Source organism: Tasmannia lanceolata, unplaced genomic scaffold, assembly GCF_043159265.1.
Source record: "Tasmannia lanceolata isolate RefF3 unplaced genomic scaffold, GAP_Taslan_0.1 ptg000008l, whole genome shotgun sequence".
In the NCBI taxonomy this organism is placed as follows: domain Eukaryota; kingdom Viridiplantae; phylum Streptophyta; class Magnoliopsida; order Canellales; family Winteraceae; genus Tasmannia; species Tasmannia lanceolata.
The window spans coordinates 64,465,865-64,486,592 of NW_027518685.1; the positions used below are offsets into that span (position 1 = coordinate 64,465,865).

General features: G+C 37.2%; 1 protein-coding gene across 2 annotated transcripts in view; it reads left to right on the top strand.

Moving 5' to 3' along the window:
- Nucleotides 1-20,728, top strand: part of NRPA2 (nuclear RNA polymerase A2) — a 106,591-nt gene that overhangs the window by 47,001 nt on the left and 38,862 nt on the right. For both annotated transcript variants that reach the window (XM_077389664.1, XM_077389665.1), the window contains 10 exons: nucleotides 7,532-7,619; nucleotides 9,258-9,373; nucleotides 12,660-12,787; nucleotides 12,866-12,945; nucleotides 13,661-13,902; nucleotides 14,038-14,202; nucleotides 14,644-14,808; nucleotides 14,956-15,030; nucleotides 17,620-17,723; nucleotides 17,831-17,906. In XM_077389664.1, the coding sequence (XP_077245779.1) occupies nucleotides 7,532-7,619; nucleotides 9,258-9,373; nucleotides 12,660-12,787; nucleotides 12,866-12,945; nucleotides 13,661-13,902; nucleotides 14,038-14,202; nucleotides 14,644-14,808; nucleotides 14,956-15,030; nucleotides 17,620-17,723; nucleotides 17,831-17,906 (1,239 nt within the window). The remainder of the gene's footprint in view (nucleotides 1-7,531; nucleotides 7,620-9,257; nucleotides 9,374-12,659; nucleotides 12,788-12,865; nucleotides 12,946-13,660; nucleotides 13,903-14,037; nucleotides 14,203-14,643; nucleotides 14,809-14,955; nucleotides 15,031-17,619; nucleotides 17,724-17,830; nucleotides 17,907-20,728) is intronic.

Below are 20,728 nucleotides of genomic sequence, written 5' to 3' on the forward strand. Positions count from 1 at the left end.
TGCACTTTGAATATGCACATAAGCTGGGCATCAAAATCTACAAAATATAGAAAAATTAATTTAACTTTCCGGTCCATAACTTTCCTGAAGTTTGATGTCAATTGCTGTAGATGGAGATCTGTTTATTACGTAACACGCCATATCCACTGCATCCGTCCAAAATATCTTTGACAAATTTGCATTTTGCCACATAGTCCTGAGTATCCTTGGTTGTTGCCGAAGGCCAAGAAATCTCCATCGATGTAGTCCATACCATTATCTGTCTGTAGACATTTTAATCTTTTTCCCCTAATGATTCATTTCTTTCATGAAATACACCCATACCTTCCTCAAATAGTGATCGATGAAGGTAATAAAGTACTCCATATCGCCTTATGGTTTCACTGGCATTGAACCCCAAACATCGGAGTGAACCTAGTCAAGTATACCTTCACTGCTGTGTGTCGCTATCCTGAACCTCACTCTGCACTGCTTTCCATATACATAGTATTTGTGAAAATCCAATTTGCAAATCTGAACTCGCTTAAGCAATTTCCGTTTATGAAGTTCCATCTACCCTCGCTTATTCATATGCCATTACTCTGAATCATTCTCGCCAGCTTCAACTGATGTAGCTCCACCTGTCACGGTGTTCCCTAATAGCCTATACAAGTTTCAAAACTTTTGCCCTTAATTACAAGTTTACAACTAGTGCGCCCTTGACAATTTTCATTATTCTTGTTGCGCTGTACCACTAGGCACTAATCACTAGCCACTTATATCCAATGCCGCGAGAGAAATTAAATTCTTCTTTAAGTATGGAACATACCTTGCCTCAGACAAAGGCACCCAATTCCGTCATGCGTCTTAATTTTCACTGTGCCTCTCCCAATAGCTTTGCAGACAACATCGTTTCTCATGATAACCATTCTCTCGTTGAATGGTTTGTAAGTATCACACCAGTCGTTGCCCGGGTACATGTATTTTGGAATTAATCCTTATCTTTGGTAACTGATAAAGAGCATCCACTTCAACTTCGCCAAAATTTTCTGCTGCAACACTGACTTGATTTGAGGCGTTTTGTTTCTAGACTTCCAAATCTTGTCGACGTTTTCCTACAATCTCTTTTAATGTGTCCCTTTGTATGGCACCAGTAGCATTCAACTGTGCTTCCTCTCGATTTGCATCGTGGTTTACTCCCTTCTGACTTCATATCATGAGATCGACTACGCCTGTTGTTTACATTCACCACAAGCACATCCCTTGGATTTTTCTCTAGTAACCTTCTTTATCTTTTATTTGCAAGAAGGGCTGACGTTACCTCCATTGTGACCAAGGTATCCTTCCCAAAGAGAAAGGTAGTGACTAAGTGATCACAGGACCCAAAAAGAGGCTCCTAGAGAAGTAATGCCTTATCCCCCTCTTCCACTTGTCCCCAATGTTCAATAGTTCTGAGACCATCATGTTGAAATTGTTGACATGTCCCAACTGGCGTGATTTTTCTTCCATCCGAAGAGCATATAGTGGCTTCTAGATAAACAACTTCTTGGTTAGAGACTTCTCACTGTGGAGACTCGAGTTTGTGCCAAATTTCGGTTGCAGTATCTTTGCTAATTACATTGTGAACAAATTCATCGGCCAAACATAGGAGGATCACGTTAACCGCCTTCATATCCAGCTCTTCCCAATCATGGTCGCTTATCTTTTTCGGTTTCTTGTCTTTGTCTAACAAGGCCTTCACTAGACCTTGTTGAACCAAGTGATTCCTTCCTCTTGTTTGCCACAGGTTGAAGTTGTCTGCCCCATTGAATTTCTCCACCACGAGCTTGCCACTCATCATCACTGCAAATCTGCAATTGCCCAAAGCTCGATCACTTTGATACCAGGTTGTATAAAACAGAGAAATTCCTCTTGAATATGGACCAAACACAATGTACAACTAAGCTTCAAGAAGAAATGCAAGAAACACAAAAGCCCAGAAACAAGAACACAAGATTTACATGGTTCGGCAGTGTGCCTACATCCACGGGAGAATATAGTTTTTCGTTTTAGGGTTACAAAACTCTCCTTTGCCAAGGAAACTGAAAGTAAACTTCATAAACCGTAACACTAACACGTGGCTTATATATATATATATATATATATATGAGAAAAGTGTAGCTACACATACGTGTAGCTCACTTAGCTACACCGACGGCTTAAAATACAGTGGGTCCACATTGTTTGGGTGATCCAAACCATTCAATTGTTGGGCCCTCACATAGATAGGGTGTGCCAAAAAAATCAGCTCCATTGGATCATCCCAACCCTTCAAACCGTGGAGGCAAAAATGGACAGATTTGTAAAGGTTTATACACGTCCATTTTTGCCTCCACAGTTTGAAGGGTTGGGATGATCCATTGGAGCTGATTTTTTGGGCACACCCTATCTATGTGAGGGCCCATCAAATGAATAGTTTGCATCACCCAAACAAGGTGGGCCCCACTGTATTTTAAGCTGTCGGTGGAGCTAAGTTAGCTACATGTATGTGTAGCTACACTTCTCTCTCTCTCTCTCTCTCTCTCTCTATATATATATATATATATATATATATATATATATATATATATATGTTGGTGCGCTGAAGTTGTTATAACGCCTCGCATTGGTTCCTGTATGTGGGACCCAAACATTTAAACGAATGGGAGGCATCATAACAACTTAAGCGCACCAAAAAAATGGTGCGCTTAAGCGCACCAATATCTCTCTCTCTCTTTATATATATATATATATATATATATATATATATATAGAGAGAGAGAGAGAGAGAGAGAGAGAGAGAGAGAGAGAGAGGTGTTCCTGCGCAGCTGCTCAAAAACTCATGTGGCCTCACATTTTTGGGGTGATCCAAAGCATTCATTTGAAAAGCCCTTCCATGAATAGGGCGTGTACAAAAAATGAGCCCTTTAGGATCATCCAAACCCTGCCATTTGTGGATGGAAAAAATGGTTAGAAACCGTGTTTGTCCATTTTCCCCTCCACCTTTGATTGGGTTAGGATGATCCTATAGAGCTGATTTTTGGTACACACCCTATCCATGGAAGGGCCTTTCAAATGAATGCTTTGGATCACCCAAAAAATGTGAGCCACATGAGTTTTTAAGGCAGCTGCTCAGATAAGCTATCTGAGCAGCTGCACAGGAACACTATTCTCATATATGGTTTGTGAGCTAGAGCTCAGAAACCATATATCCCATAGTTGGTTGACTCATCCAACCCATTCATTTTATAGGTTATGATTAGGATTATGATTTCTGGTTATGGTTAGGGTTATGATTTGTGGAGGTTTAAAATGGATGGCTACAAAATGGGCTTGTATAGATCGAATGGTTAGGATTATGTTATGGAGATAGTTTGTTAGGAACATCCTATCCATGTGAGGTCCTATAGAATGAATGGGTTGGATAAGTCAAACAACATGGAGATGGTGTATTTCTGAGCTCTAGCTCACGAACCATGCCCTATATATATATATATATGAGAATAGAGTTCCTAAGGGTGCCCTCATAGAACTTATATGAGGTGGCTCTCACAAAACATAAGGGGCCCACATTGTTGGGATGATCCGAAGCATTCATTTGAAAGGCCCCATCATAGATAGGGTGCGTACAAAAAATCAGCTCCATTGGATCATCCTAACCCCTCCAAAAGTGGGGGCAAAAATGGATAGACACGTTTTGTCCACAAATCTGCCCATTTTTGCCCCCACTTTTGGAGGGGTTAGGATGATCCAATGGAGCTGATTTTTTGTACGCACCCTATCTATGATGGGGCCTTTCAAATGAATGCTTCGGATCATCCTAACAATGTGGGCCCCTTATGTTTTGTGAGAGCCACCTCATATAAGCTATATGAGGGCACCCTTAGGAACTCTACTCTCTCTCTCTCTCTCTATATATATATATATATATATATATATATATATATATATATATATATATCTATATATATAGAGGAAAGTGTTGGTGAGCTTAAGCGCCCCAATCACATGGGTCCCACATTTTCTGTGGTGATCCAAACCATTCATTTGCAAGGCCCTATCATAGATAGGATGTGTACCAAAAATCAGCTCCATAGGATCATCCTAACCCCTCCATTTGTGGAGGACAAAAATGGGCAGATTTGTGGACAAATAATGTCTGTCCATTTTGACCTCCACAAATGGATGGGTTAGGATGATCCTATGGAGCTGATTTTTGGTACACACCCCATCTATGTAAGGGCCTTTCAAATGAATGCTTTGGATCATCCTAACAAAGTAGGCCCCAATGTGATTGGGCGCTTAAGCTCACCAACACTTTCCTCATATATATATATATATATATATATATATATATATATATAGAGAGAGAGAGAGAGAGAGAGAGAGAGAGAGAGAGAGGTTTCTACACACAAGTGTAGAAAAGTTATCTACACACTAGCTTAAAATACAGCGTAGGGCATATTGTTTGGGTGATCCAAACCATTCATTTGATTGGCCCTCGTATAGATAGGGTGTCCACAAAAATTCAGCTCCATAGGATCATACCAACCCTACGATTTGTGGAGGTAAAATGGACTTGTATAAACCTTCACAAATCTGTCCATCTTTGGCCTCCACGGTTCGAAGGGTTAGGAATATCCTATGGAGCTGATTTTTTGTGGACACCCTATCTATGTGAGGGACAATAAAATGAATGGTTTGGATCACCCAAACAATGTGGGCCTCCATTGTATTTTAAGCTAGTGTGTAGATAACTTATCTACACTTGTGTGTAGAAATCGTTTTCTTATATATATATATATATATGCACAAGTCAAAGGTGTTCGACATCAACATGGACCCCGAAGTTACCCGTGGTCTAGCTGGGATCTTGGGATGTTCATTGGATCTCTTACCCTCTACATATTCGGGCTTACCCCTTGGGGAGGGTAGATCGAAAAAGGAGAGCCGGGAACCGATTGTCGAAAGAATGGACAGAAGGCTTGATACTTGGAAAAGAAACTTGATTTCCAGAGGGGGTAGGATTACTTTGATAAAAGCAGCCTTAGCCAATATCTCCATCTACCAGCTCTCAATGGTGAAATGCCCTGTGAGCGTTGTACTCAGGTTGGAAAAAATCCAAAGGATATTTTTATGGGGGGGGGGGGATCTGATGAGAAGGAAAGGTATTCCCTTGCTTAAGTGGAAAGAGGTATGTAAACCTATTAAGGCGGGAGGCCTTGGGATTCGAAGGATAAACGAAAACAACCAAGCATTGCTAGGCAAGTGGTTGTGGAGATTTGGGGAGGAGGGGTCACAGTTGTGGACCAAAGTGATCAAAAGTAAGTATGGTGTGACGCAGGTGAATGGGAACCTGGGGATAGATTCAGTAAGTTGGGATCCACTATGTGGCGAGATGTGATGAAGCTCAAACCTAAGTTTGTAGAAGGTATTCGGTTCAGAGCATATGCAGGGGTTCACATCCGATTTTGGTGTGACATATGGTGTGAGACTCGGCCTTTGAAGGATTTGGTCCCAGATTTGTATGCAGTTGCAGTAGTGACAGATATTTTAGTCAAGGATTGCTTGACTCGCATGGAAAACTGTGTGGTCTGGGCCCCACTGTTTAGAACGGATTATTTTGACTGAGAGCTTCAGTCAGTGGACAGATTGCTGGCATCATTGGAAAGGTGCTACATCAAACGCTCTAGCTGAGATAAAAGAATTTGGATCTGGAACTCAGGGGGGAACTTCTCAGTAAAATTCTTTTACCATCACTTAGGGCCATGTCCTGTATCCTCTAAAGTTGCCAAGGTATGGAGCATCCAAGCACCTCCCAGGGTTTGTGCATTCGCATGGGCGGCAATTTTAGAAAGGATTCAGACAGTCGACTTCTTGAGGAGGCGGAAGATACTTATGATGGACCATTGTGCTCTCTGTTTAGCGGTAGGGGAAACAGTGGATCACTTACTGCTACATTGTAGGGTAGCAAGAGAGGTGTGGAATAGACTGTTATCCAAGTTTGGTGTGGCGTGGGTCTTCCCTGCCAAATTAGCGGAATTGCTAGAAAATTGGGAGATGGCTCCTTGGAAAGGAAAGGGCAAATACTATGGAAGGTATCCGTCCTCCCAACAATATGGGTTCTATGGAGGGAAAGAAATGCAAGGGTCTTTAAAGGCTTTTCAAAGAGACCCCTGTTCCTATTCAATAAAATAATAGCAATCATTATTTCGTGGGTGAGAGCCATCCTTAGCTTTGCATTTGTGTCTGCTTATGACTTATGGTACGGTTGGCAAATGATTTGCAATGGAGTTAAGGAAGATCCCAAAGTGGCCCAAGTTTGGGAACCACCTACTCAAGGTTTTTTGAAACTTAACTTTGATGGATCTAGCATGGGAAATTCGGGCCCTTCAGGAATTGGAAGTGTATTAAGAGACGATCAAAGGAATGTCATTTGAGCCTACTCGGGTCCTATAGGACTATCCGATTCAAACGAGGCGGAAGTGCGGGCCATCCACCATGGTATAAAGCTTCTAACCAATGTTGGGTTGGAAAAAGTTGAGATAGAAGGAGATTCAAAGAATGTGATAAGCTGGCTTAATGGGACACACTCAATACCTTGGAGATTTGCGTCTTTCTTTAATGAAATCCATGATATTTCAGGAGGAAGACATTTAAATGCTTATCATATGAAACGATCTGCAAATGGCAGCTAAAGATGGGGTATTCAAGGAGGATCAGGAGCAGTTTGATTATCTACCACCTTGATTTTTTTCCTTTTTTGTTTTGCTTGAGATTCTTCTCGTATCATTAGTTCAGACCTCCTTGGTCTTTGAACTCTTATATTAATACTATTCATCATTCAAAAAAAAAAACATCAATGCCACTTTTGCCCACTTCATCAAGAAAATTACCGCCATACCCTTTAGCTCCACCCGTTTGGGCACCATGTGCATTAGTCCGTCCGGTGCTGGATAATGCTATAATACAAGACTATTGCACAATAATTCCAATGATCAATCTCTCTATTTGGTTGATCATGGAAAATGGGTATATAGTTGGGGCATTTGATCACCTCGATTGCTTTTGACTTTTGAGATGAAAAGTGTTCACACATTTCTACCAAGCTGATCTATTGAGTTGACATTTATGTAATTGAAAAAATTAAATCTTTCTACTAGACAGTGCTGCTCCTATTGTGCCTAATTGCTGATGGTTGTTAGCAGATTTCTATCTCAGCACGCTTTGTTTTCCTAAAGTATGAATGTTATGTTTAGATGATTGGCTTTTGACATGCTTGGTTTTGTGGGTTTGTTCCTACTCTCTTTTCTTTTGTTATGAGTTATAAAGAAAATGATATCTGCAATCCCTTATTTTATTAATGGCACTCCAATTTCCGTTCACAATTTATAGTTTTTTGGAATTTTTACAGCAATTAGCAGCTATGTAGAAAAGTTAAAATAGAGAAAGAAGTGTGATTAGCATTTTCCTTTATGTTATTAAATGACCTTCTGTTTTGAATCTAATCCATATTGCATATCATGTGTTTTAGGAGAAACTACAAGAGTGGTTACTCAAGGCAAAGCGAGAACTTAAAGATGAGATGATGGATGAAAAGAAAAATTTTGACTTTAGCAACTGTATGTCTCATCCTTTATTGTATATTTATAACGGCTTTCGAAGATATATATTTTCATTTTATATTTTGTTTTGTTTGCCATTCCGTAATGAAAGTGGTTTTGTATGTTTTGGAGATCCAAATTATGAATTATGCGGCCTTAGTTCTTGATTTAACCATGAATGCCACAAATTCTAACAAAAGTCGGGGCCTAAGCAAAAGCTGTTCAAACAATCACATCATAAAAAGTTTTACATAATTAATTTAAGGGTTCATACTTCAGTAGGAATTCATTGCAGATTATCTGTGTTGGAAAATAGGATCATAAATCTTCAGAATTAAAATCATATAGCTACAGGTAGATCCGTAGATCCATATTCTTTCATAATTGGTAGGGTTGTTTTCCTTGCAGTTTTTCTTATATCAAGTGAATTTATTTCAATAGCGTTAGTCATTACTTATGTATGTATGTATCTATCTATCTATCTTGTGAACCATTGCACTGAAAACTAGTTTCATTTAGGGGTGCAACTCGGGCCGGGTTGGGTCGGGTTGAGGCCAACCTGAACCCGACCTGAGGAACCATTTACTCAACCCGAACCCGACCCGACCCGAGTTCCAACCCGATGAGGTTCAACCCTACCCTACCCGACCCGAGTTTAACCCCACCCAATCCAAATTTGTAAGCTTACTTTAAAAAAAAATGATAAAAAATGTCGGGTTACACTCGGTCGGTTTGCTCAAGCCCTCAACCTGAACCCGATCCAAACTCAACCCGGGTTGGGACCGAACCCGACCCGAGTTCAACCTGACTTTTTTCGGGTTGAACCCGACCCGAGTTGCACCCCTCGTTTCATTGCTTTAAAATACACAAACTTTACTCCTTATAGGTGCCCTATAAAATTGATGGGAATACGATTTTCTCCAAGAAAAAAGGTACCTAATTTTGACCTCCCAATATTAGAAATGAAAGCCACATTTCGATTTGGCAAGGATAATGCATTAGTTTGTGGAGTTTTCTTCTTGATGCCCGAAAAAATATACCAAAACATTATAACAATTTTTAATCGATTTTTTTTAATGGCAACTATTTTTAATTGATTTCTGCTTCATTATCAACCACAACCTGATCTTCTCTTGTCCCCACATATGCAGACCTCCCTCTGCCAACAGAAGCTGGCCTCCACCCTCCGCGCACCCACTCACTCACCCACAAACACAAACACCGAAGAAAAAAAGTTTTATCATAATTCACTGCTCGTTCTGCTTGAATTGACAGCTTGACCACCATTCCCCTTTACTCTTTCCATAAATGTTAACATCTCTCTCGCTCTCTCTCTCTCTCTCTCTCTCTCTCTCTCTCTCTCTCTCTCTCTCTCTCACACACACACACACACACACACATTCCCCTTTACTCTTTGAACTTTGGACCTAATGCTTGTGGTTTTCAGAACTGGCTTTAAGTCAAGCTGTTTCACGAATTTCTCTTACGTTTGATCTTGGACATTTTGATGCTTTCTAAATTAACAATGTTATACTCCATACTGTATGTTGAAAATTCTGTAGTCTTTCAGTATTGTTATACTCCATACTGTATGTTGAAAATTCTGTAGTCTTTCAGTATTGATCTTTTGAAATTTCCTTTGTCAAATACATGCAGTAGTCCAAGTAAAGAAGATTATGAATAAGACTTCCCCTACACATATAGGCAAAGCTATTGAGAGTATGTTAAAAACGGGAAAACTGTCCACGACATCAGGTCTAGATTTGCAGCAGGTATTCACATTAACTTTTTAAATCTCTTCGCATCTCTCTCTCTCTCTCTCTCTATAGATACAATTATGTTTGTCCCCCAATGCTCTACTTCCACTTTGAATATAAGATGTTAAGAATATAATGGATTTTGAAAAGTTAAAATTGTGGTTCTTTGGTTGCCTTTAAACTAGAAAATAGTATATCTTCTACAAGATGTTGTGGGTTTCTAGATTGAAATGCTTAAGTTGTATTTATGTTTATGCTTCTACTTTGTTACATAAATAATATGGGCTTGGTTTGTTATTTTCTCCTAATTATGTTTCCTTTGCTCCCCTTTGCATTAGTTTTCTTGAGCTGTTTTTGTTCTTTATGGTGGCTTCAGGATAATACATATTAGAATTATGAACCACAGGTTTTGTCCAACATTTTGTAATTAAGTTGAATATCATGTTGATGGTCTCGGACTTCTTGTGCTTATGATACATCACTTTTTAGGTGGAAATATTTGGTTCTCTCTATTAGCTTTTCTGTCTTTGGTTCATCCTGGTCTTATATAATATTTCCCCCCTTATACGAAGGTTTTAAATTTCTATTTCAGTTGCCACGGAAACGTTTCTGTTTCGGTTGGAAATGTTGTAAAATCAAGAAAACGTATGGAAACATATTCAAATGATAAAATTTTAAGATGAAACTTCAGGAAAAGCTAGAAAACGCACAAATACACACTCAGAAATCATCAATTAAGGAAGAGAACCATCCATAGTGGTTTGACAACATCGAACACCTACTGACATGCTTTATAAAGCATTCCTGATAATTCTATACACCACTTTTGACATGTAATTCATATAAATATTTATAAATAATACATGCACCACATTTCCCATGCATTTCATTCAAAAATAATCATGTAACACATACTGATATGTTATACCACTAATACACTCGCAGGTATGGTTCTTGTTCATGTTTGCAATGTTAAAGAGAGTAATGGTTGATGTAGGTTGGGGTTATAACTTGTAAAAAAAATCTCGGTGATTAGAATTACAAGTTTTAGGGATTATAGTTTTACATGTATTATTCATTTAGGTTTAATGTTAATATTTTGAGAAAAAGATCCAGATAAGTTTTATTTGAAACTTAGCTTACTGTTACAGGCATTGCTTCGCCATTATCAGAATGGGAAACCACTGTTTTATGAGATAAATAAATAATCACTTAAATCGGAAGCGTACTGTAACGACGCAATCCAAAAGGGTCGCTACGAGCAAGAACATAACCTGTTCAAACTTACTGTGATTTTTTTTAAACCTAACCATTTTAACTACTATCATGACCATCTAAAGATCTTATTCCATGGTTTAAAAGGAAAACCCCATTACAATTATTCAATTTCAAGTCTAAAATTGAAGACATAACCAAAAGTCCATCCAACTAAACGCTTCTCCAAACTAATAATTTAAACTGAAGAGATTGACTTGATTCGTCATCTCCATCTCTTATTCGACTCCCCTGCCCGTCCCACGATTTAGATATCCTCATTTGCAAACGCTCTTACATTCTCCAATCCTGATATAGAACTGAGTGAGAACAACAGAATCATATGGCCATTCTCAACAAGTATTGGGGATCAATAAAAAGAGACAGGTTCATGAGAAATATCTATTAAAAGGGAAGTAAAGCAAGAATAAATAACATGTAGAGCGTGAGATAATGAGTATAAATTTCGAATAATTTATGATCAACTTATTTTAAGCGTCAGAGTTTCCCCAAGGCACTCCGGCTCCCATTAGCCTGTTACCTTGGACTGCACGGTCGGTTCCGTGCGGTCTTGTTACGACAGATCCTACCGCCTAGAGACTCATGGTCTTTAGAGGATTCCAGCATCAACAACGGGTTGCGCATGACTCTCATGTTGTCTAGTCATTTAGCAGGGATATCTCCTGGCCTCCCATCACCCATACACATTAATGATTTTATTTCTTTCTCTTCTTTTCTCTGTTTTTAATTAGATGTGTTTTCATAGCAGAAAAACTTCTATTTCTTTTCTTAAAATTATAAAAGCATTACTTTACTTAAAAAAACATAATGATGGTAGAAAACAATAACTCCTAGAGTTGAGAACAAAATAGAATAAATTTGCGTAAAAAAATAATAAGATACTCATCATAGTCCGATCACCTTAATTGATAGCCATATGGGATGAGTCTAGCTATCATTTGCCTTTAACTTACTAATGTGGGTGAATGGAGCAGTCCCTACTAGGGAAAGGAGTGAAACAGTCCTGAAGTCAAAGAATGGAGTGTAACAGTGTTAATTTATTTAATTCTTAGTTTTCCAAACACTCACACTCTTTATATAGAGTGATCCCACATGCACAGGACACAACCGCTGCCCTGTTTGAGTACACGCCTACTTATGCAGGAGTCGAGCACTGGTAGAAAAAAATTGGGAAGAAATCTCTTCCTAAATTTAAGGGATTTCCATTTTTACCCTCTATTTTATGCACATATATCTAACTTAACCCCTTTTATGTTATTAAACAGAATTATTTCTTTTCACTGTGATTTTGAAATAATAATACGCCCTTTAGTGGGCCCTACATAACTTTAGTTTAAGTTTTCAAAATAAATTTTAAATTCCTTAATTAAGGTGGTTGTTTCACGTACTCTTAATTAAATGGATGAGTGTAGGAAGAATGTTTCTTTTAATTTGGGAAGTGAGAAGAATTGAGCTTCCGAACTGAGCTTTCCAACCAAACAGGAAGCTGCCCATAACTTTTGTTTCTACTCAAGGTCATTTCAAGTAGTATTCGATCTCCTATTTGAGGTCTCTTAAACAGTTAAACATGAGAAGTTGTAGGTGCATCACTAGAGCTTCTCAACTTCTAAAACCCCAATATTTTTTTATTGATTAAAAATTGAGTAAGTGAGATATAATAAATTCAGGTTTTTCACTAAAAGATTTGGCAACAACATGCATGCCCAGCAGTCTTCAACGCAACTACTTTTTGGGAAATGTACTTCTTCATTTGACTTTTTTTAATGTAAATTTATTTTGAAACGAGCAATTTTTTCATATGGGTACTCTGAGCCAGGCTTTACTACCCATATTTAGTGCAGAGTTCTTATTATCTAAGAAATGTGAAATATTTATCCACAAGATGGGTATCGTTGCATAAGTCCATAAATTTGCCGATTAGTTTCTTTTTTTTGGATTTCTGTTTGATGGGAGGTTTGGCTTTATTTTCGTGCTTCTATTTTTATAAGGTGTTGGCTTACTGTTGATTTTTTATTGTTTTCTATAGAGAGACGGGATGAGCATTCAGGCAGAGAGGCTCAACTTTCTCCGTTTTATTTCCCATTTTCGATCTGTCCATAGAGGTGCTTTTTTCACAGGAATGCGCACAACAACAGTTCGGAAATTGCTACCGGAGTATGTTTTCTGCTGTTGTTCTATTCGAGTAGCAAATGGTCATTTTCCCTGTTGTAACCTTTCAATTTTGGCTTTCAGATCTTGGGGGTTTCTTTGCCCTGTACACACACCTGATGGTGAACCATGTGGTTTGTTGAACCATATGACTTCAACTTGTCGTAAGTTTATATCTTCTCGTGCAATATTTTAAAATTTTATTTTACTGTAGTCATGCATTTGGGATTTCTAGGGGGTACCACATTGATATACACCTTTGCTGTTTGTGTTCTTATTCAGTCCTTCCTTTGGGCTACTTCTCTGTAATGTTCTTGTTTATGTTCATATTCAATCCATTCTTAATGGCACTTCTCTGCTATGTCACAAATATCTCCAATATTTTCAAAATATAGTGATTTTATTACGCCATTTTAATAAAACGAGAAAATCCTGAGATTTTAAAAATTAAAGCAATATTTTCATTTTAATCATTTACCGTAAAAAATATCTTGATAATATCACAATTAAAATGTCAATATTTTTACGATATTTTTTAATGTTAAATTTTTCTTAAATTATATATTTTAATATATGGTAAGCGATTTTATTTTTATCATTTTCCCTATATAAACTCGGGAAATTAAAAAAAAAATTAATATATCCCGAGATTTTCTCTTTCCGAGAAATTCCCAAGAACGATATTTTTTACTTAGTTTCTCTGTAATTTGCTCACAGATTTGGTATGATATTTTCCATTATTTTTCCATTATGTTTTGTTTCTTTGTGTGTGCTGGTATGTGGTTGTCTGTTTGTCTATTTTTTCTCATTGGTTTTATAGTTATTAGGAATTTATAGCTTAGGACATCTAATCTTTTTTTTTTCATTTATAAATTTTAGGAGTCACATCCTATTTTGATTCACAAGGAAATACCAAAGACTTCAACAAAATCCGAAAGTCTATTCTGAGTGTTTTGATTGGACTTGGAATGACCCCTTTGCTTCCAAAGCTGGAGCGAACTGGTCCCCCTGAAGTTCTATTTGTTCTTTTAGATGGATGTGTCGTCGGTTCTATAGGTTCTGCTAATGTTGAGAAAGCTGTCTCACACATCCGGAGATTAAAGCTTTCAGCGTCTTTAGGGGTAAGTTTTTGTTCTAGTTACTGATTTTTAACTGGTTTCATTTTTTCTCGATGCTATTCTTTTTTACCAGTAAAAAAATGGTTTCATTTTTTTCCGTATCTTTCTGGACGCTATTGTTTATGGCACTGACTGCAGATTCCCGCTGATTTGGAGGTGGGGTATGTACCTTGTACAATAGGTGGAGCATTCCCTGGCTTGTACCTTTTCACATCTCCATCAAGATTTGTTCGGCCTGTGAGGAATATTTCCCAACCTATTGAGGAAAATCTCGATGTTGAACTTATAGGACCATTTGAACAGGTCAGTGGCCAAAGCTTGTTTTTTTTTCTCCTTATTCTCAGTGATTCCTTCATATCAAGGTTTAAAATTTCGGTTTCGGCAGTGGCTGAAACTGAAATCTAGGCTGAAATTCGGTAATAAAAAAAAAATCGTTCTTGTTCAAAAATTTCGTCCGAAATTTCGGCTGAAATCTGTGCCGACACCGAATTCATGAACTTTCATTGTCGCCCTCCGAAAGCCTAAATTTCGGTTTTTCAGCCAAAATTTGAAACCATGCTTCATATCATGGAAATGGACTGGAATTTCTCTTTGTAAAGTTATTATGTAATTTTTTTACCTATATAAAAGTTGCTGTGGGTTAATTGTATTATCTAGTAACTAAATGGTTTTACCTTTCAAATAAAAAGTAAATGGTTTAAATTGTATAATCTAGTAACTAAATGGTTTTATATGGGATGATAGGCTTATATGGAAATACGTTGCGCGGACGGTGGAGATGGTGGAAGGAGTAGCACTTTTCCTGCAACCCATGAAGAGATCCATCCCACTGGAATACTCAGTGTGGTTGCCAATCTTACACCTTGGTCTGATCACAATCAAAGTCCTCGTAATATGTACCAGTGCCAGGTTTTACCTATTCTGAAGCTTACAGTTTCACTGGTGGAATTTCATTTTTTTTTTCACCATGTTTATAGTTGGTCTCTATCATTTTGTCTTCCAACTGTTACACATTATTTTGTGCCATATTTTTTATCAAATTATATTCATTTGTAGATGGCGAAACAATCAATGGGTTTCTCTTCCCATTCCATACAAATTCGAGCAGATAAGAAACTATACCATCTTCAGGTATAAATGCCATTTTTTTTCTTTTCTTTTTTCATTATAGTTACTGTAAACTTCTCATGGCTTCATTTGGTTTTGACTCTATGAAGAGGAAAGTTCTCCAATTCTCACTTGTTCTCATATTTTTTCGTTTAACTATTCTTTATTTTCTTATGCATCATTATTACAGCAGAGCTGAATAAGTTGAATAGATTTTTTTGACATGAGAATTCTTTGGGTTTTATGATTCACAACAGTTGGTCCGTTACTGCATGCTTCATTCTGTATGTAAGTTATATAGATGCCTTGTTCAGAATTCATTAAGTACATAAAATGTAGTGTAGGGGTTGGTGCCTTTTTCGATTCAAGTTCCAGCATGGTAGTTTCTATTTATGGTGATGCATATTGGAAATGTACCCCAGTAATCCTAGATATATCTCATGATATTTCATTATTTTTAAATGAAAAAATCATATTACATTTTTTAACCTGCTAATCCTTATTATTTCTTAGGATTTTTGAAACACACAATATTTATTTAGGTTGGCCATTGTATTGAGCCGAAGGTCTCATAGTCAATTCTAATGTACTGCTGTCTCTTAAAAAAGAAGGCATGTCCACCTCAATCAATGTCAAATACACAGAGAAGAAAGGAAAATACAAGAGGATACAAGAAACAGAACAAAGAAGGGCCAACAAAATTGTGGGGTGGGGGGAATCGAATAGCTCCACTTCCTCCCTTGAAACCCCATCTCTCGCTAAAGAATCAGATACCGTATTAGCCGATCGGCACACATGACGAAAAGATCGATTGGTTGCCCCATCTTGCTCATGTTAGTTTCAAGAGATGCCACTTTGTTTGTTTAAACTTTAAACCTCTTCAGCACTTCCTTGATTGAATTATTCAATAATTTAGATTTCTCTGCTAGCTAATTGTGGGGTACAAATAAGTAATGCTAAGGAGAAAAACAATAAGTGGAACCATAGTTGTCAAACTCGTTTGACTCCTACCAGTCGACTCGGGAGTTGAGTCGAATGTTTTTCGAGTCAACTCGGAAGGGTGACTCTCTGATGTTGGAAACTTGTTCGAGTTGATTCGAAATCTTAGGACTCGTACGAGTCACAGAATTTACATCATAGTTGTCTCTTTCTCATGGTTCTCTTCTCCTTTACTGTTCTTAGTATTTACATGTAAAGTAATTTAAGTAAATGTCCTTAAGATTTACATGTAAATAACAGAATAACCCCCCCCCCCCCCCCCTTCCCATTTGAATCTAATAAAAATAGTTTCAAGACCAAAATCTAAAAGGATAAAAAGTCAAGTTTCCAGTTCTCGTACAAAATTCAAAAAAAAAAAAAAAAAAAAACCATGCCTGGTCAAATTCTTAACTTCCAAACAATGGGGTATTTTTCAATTTTAAAAATTCATAAAGTCTATCATGTCCAAACATTATTAAATCCCAAAAGTCTGGTAAAAAAATCTCATAACTTAGTCTCTAAAATTTTTTCATCTCGTCAGGCACTGGGCAACACACTGGTCAAGACAGGCATTTCAGCTGATAGTGATTTTCCTTCAAGTAAATGTTGGATCTTTTACATATTTGTTCATTTAATTGTTTCGTATATTTTTCTAGCAATTTCTGATTTTTCATATTTTTTACTAGTAAAAAAAAATTCCCTCGTCGTAGTAGAACGAAAAGTTTCAAAAGAAATCTGACCGAAATGAGGTGTCTACTCTCTCATGCAACAGATTTTGTCTTATTCATGATGGTCCTTAGCAAATCCCTTTATAAACTTCAATTTTAAGCTTGTAAAATCCAGAATTTTACTGAGGGAAATGATATCAGCACAACCATGGATCAATAATTGTGCAGACATATCTGCCTTTTCTGTTTTAATTGTCTAGTGCGAACAATTTCGAAATTGTAATAACCTTTTGATACCTCATTAAAAGCTTAAAGACAATTTACCTTAGTGAAAATATCAAAACTTGGTTGTGTTGATATCATTTCCCTTTTACAAATTACAAATTTACAAAATGTTATCAGTACAACCATATATTGATAGTTGCACAAGCCCAGCTGTCTTTTCTTCTTTAATTGGCTCCTGAGAGCTTTTTGGGAAATGTAATAACCTTTTCACAGCTCTTTTATGTGCTTTATGCCTTCCTCTTTTGATATATAATATAATTATAATCATAATTTTTTAATGGTAATATAATTTTGATTTTTCAAATAAATTTTTGTTCTTGTCAAAAACTCTTACGAGTCACGAGTCGAGTCAAAGAGTCACGAGTTAGAAAATTAAGAAATCGAGTCATTCGAGTCACGGGTTGACAACTATGTGTGGAACTGTGATTCAGAGAAAAATAAAACCAATGTGACAAACTCCCACTCAAAATTATTTTGGATTGGAACATCTCATCATTGCTTTTATTAGTTGTGAAACTAGCAGCAATGATTAATTATATGCAGTCGTTCGTAATCTTTCATTTTGTTACTTTCCATTTTTCTTTCTTGATAACCGTTATACTAGTTGACTATTATCCCTTGTTCATGGAACACATTTTTATTTCTTTATTAATTACTAGTTACTTGTGCACAATGTTTGTAGACTCCTCAGTCACCCATTGTACAGACAACTGCATACAAGAAATATAGCATGGATGAATTTCCCACCGGGACAAATGCAATTGTTGCTGTTCTGGCATACTCAGGGTAAGCATCATCTATTGTTAATATCTTTCGTTATGCATTATTTTTATTTTTATTTTTGAACGGTGTTATGCATTATTTTTAGCATTTGAATATCTTTTCTTTTCCAGATATGATATGGAGGATGCAATGATCTTGAATAAGTCATCTGTTGACCGTGGTCTATTTCATGGACAGATATACCAGGTTTGCTTCTATTAGATATTTTGAAAACATATGTGTGCCTTGTAGTTGGAATTTCATGCAATTTACGCATTAAGACATTTAAATTGTACGAATAAACAAACCACTAAGTCCTTTCTCCAATATATGTTAAATTCCTTATGGGAGGATTGATGTGGTAAAACTCTTTGATATTGTAGTGTATTTGAAATTTTTTGTCTTAATTTGTGCTTTATGTCATTCAGCTCTTTCCAGAGGTGTATTTATTGATTTCGCATGTCGATAAACTGGCTATTGCGAGTACCATATAACCATGATCTAGAAAAGCCAAGCTTAGCACCAACAAAATCTAATTCCCTAATGGCTCCGGGCTTATGTGAAGCTCAAAAGAAGTGAAGCTTACACGACTTTGTTAAAATTATGTCTCAGGGCTTGAGCTTGAGGGATATTTCATCAAACTATAAAGATGCACCCTTTGTTTGTGCTTATAAAGAATGCAAAGGCAAAAATAAATCTCTTGAGTAAATGCAAAGAATTGGATGAGCATCAGCCACAAATAAATTTGTTCTGTTCTTCCGAGATTTGGTGACCCATTTATTTAGGTAGAAATTTTTTTCGTCAAAAACCTTAAAAAAAACAACCCATTCACACGGTTTTGTTTCATATACAATGCAAGAAAGAAACACATTTCTAGTCAAACATGGCCTCAGAGGCTCAGATTCCCCTTGTTTTTGTTACATGCCTAATTGGCCGTAACGGAAATAAACGAAAAATAAAATAGAAATGAGGGGGAAAGAGGCTGATTCGAGGCAACCGGACCTCCTAAAGGCTCGATTCGAGAGGAGCCATGACTCTCCTAAACAAAGTCACCTTTGCTTTAAAATTCTCTTCTTATCAGATGATGAAGAAGCCTCTGGCGTGTTCGTCAAAGATATCATTAATAAAACTGTTCATAATACCCATAGCCTTGCTTGAAATTCCAATATCCTAAAGCTACGGCGTTAATAATATCTTGGGCCAAGTCATTGCCTCTTTTTAATTTTGTATCCGCCTATGATTTATGGTATGGGTGGTTAATGGTGTGCTCAAGTGTTGAAAGAACTAATAATATTGTTCAAGATTGGGTTCCGCCGGAGTGTGGCCTGAGGAAGGTTAACTTTGATGGATCAAGCTTAGGTAATCCCGGTCCGGCGGGTATTGGAGGGGTTTTAAGGGATGATAAAGGTGAGGTTATTTGGTCATTTGCCGGTCCTATTGGGATTGCTGAATGAGGCGGAAGTGCGGGCGGCTCATCAAGGAATCAAGCTTCTTGTTGGGGATCATCTTAATAGTGTAGTTGTGGAAGGTGACTCCATTAATGTTATCCGGTGGTTGTCGGGCTCTCATAAGTTTCCATGGAGATTTGCGGATTTTTTAAATTAGATTTATGATATTATCGGAGAGAATCATGTGACTTTCAAGCATGTTAGAAGGTCAGCTAATGAAGTGGCGGATTCTCTAGCTAGGAGAGCGGTTGGTTTGGTGTCGGTGGAGAAATATGATTTTCTTCCTCCTTGATGTTGTTTTCCTTGATTTGTATATGTAATTCTCCTTTGTAACCTTTGACCATCTCGGTCTTTTTAACCATTCAAAAAAAAAAAACCGACAACAATAATGGAAAATTGTTCTGATTTATAGCGTATAAAGCTGTTTTTCGCAAAACAAAAACATTCCTATCCTAATATGTTGTAAATCGAAATGATTTGTTAGAAGAGGAGAGAGAAGATGGAGAATAAGAGAAGAAGATGGAGAAGGAAAGATCAATTAGAAGTATTTTGTGGGGATAGAAGTTGCACAATTCGTGTAGAGTTTAAAAGGAAAGTAAGAAGGGAAGAGAGACGCAAAATATGGAGAAGGAAAGAAGAATTAGAAGTATTTCGTGGGTATATAAGTTGCACATTTCATGTAACTTTGTCTCTTTTATTAAGTGAGCTTACATACCAAAATATCCTTCTTACAAGATAATATAATAAAGCAACTCTATTTCATCGACCCCCCTCAAGTTGGAGAATAGATTTTGGCCATGTCCAGCTTGTGAATGATATCTCAAACTCGCATGCTTGCCATTGCTTTGGTGAGAATATCTGTCATTTAATTTTGTGATCTGACATAGGGACCAATGATCACCTTGTCCTTTACTTTCTCTGTGACAAAGTGACAGTCTAGGTCTATGTGTTTGGTCCTTTCATGGAAGACTAGATCTACGGTGATATCAATTATTGCTTGATTATCACAAAACAATTTCTTAGGCATATTCACTCTCATGCCCATATCTCTAAGAAGCTTTTTTATCCACATGAGCTCACACATAGCATGTGCTGCGTTATCATTTGACATGGAAATAATTCCTTGCTTCTTGGTTTTCCATCTAACCAAATTGCCTCAAGTAAATGTGCAATACCCACTAGTAGTCATACGATCAATAACATAACCAGCCCAATGAGCATCGGGGTACCTCTTTAGATCCATATTTCATGGTTAGTATGTCTTTCCCAGGAGCCCCTTTAATGTAGCTAAGAATCATGTGGATAACCTCAAAGTGAGCCAAACGAGGTGCATGCATGAATCGACCGACTATAGTTGCCGTATATTCAATATGTGAGCGAGTAATCATGAGATAAATCAGTTTTCCAACATGCCTTTGAGACATAATCAGATTAGAAGGGAGATCTCCATGCAGATCATGCAATGTATGATTCTGTTCGATATCAGTGTCCATTGGTTTGGCACCCAGTTTGCCTCATTCTTGCAGAAGAGCCAGCACTTCCTTTGAGAAATAAAAGTCCATGTTTCGATCCCTCAAGTTC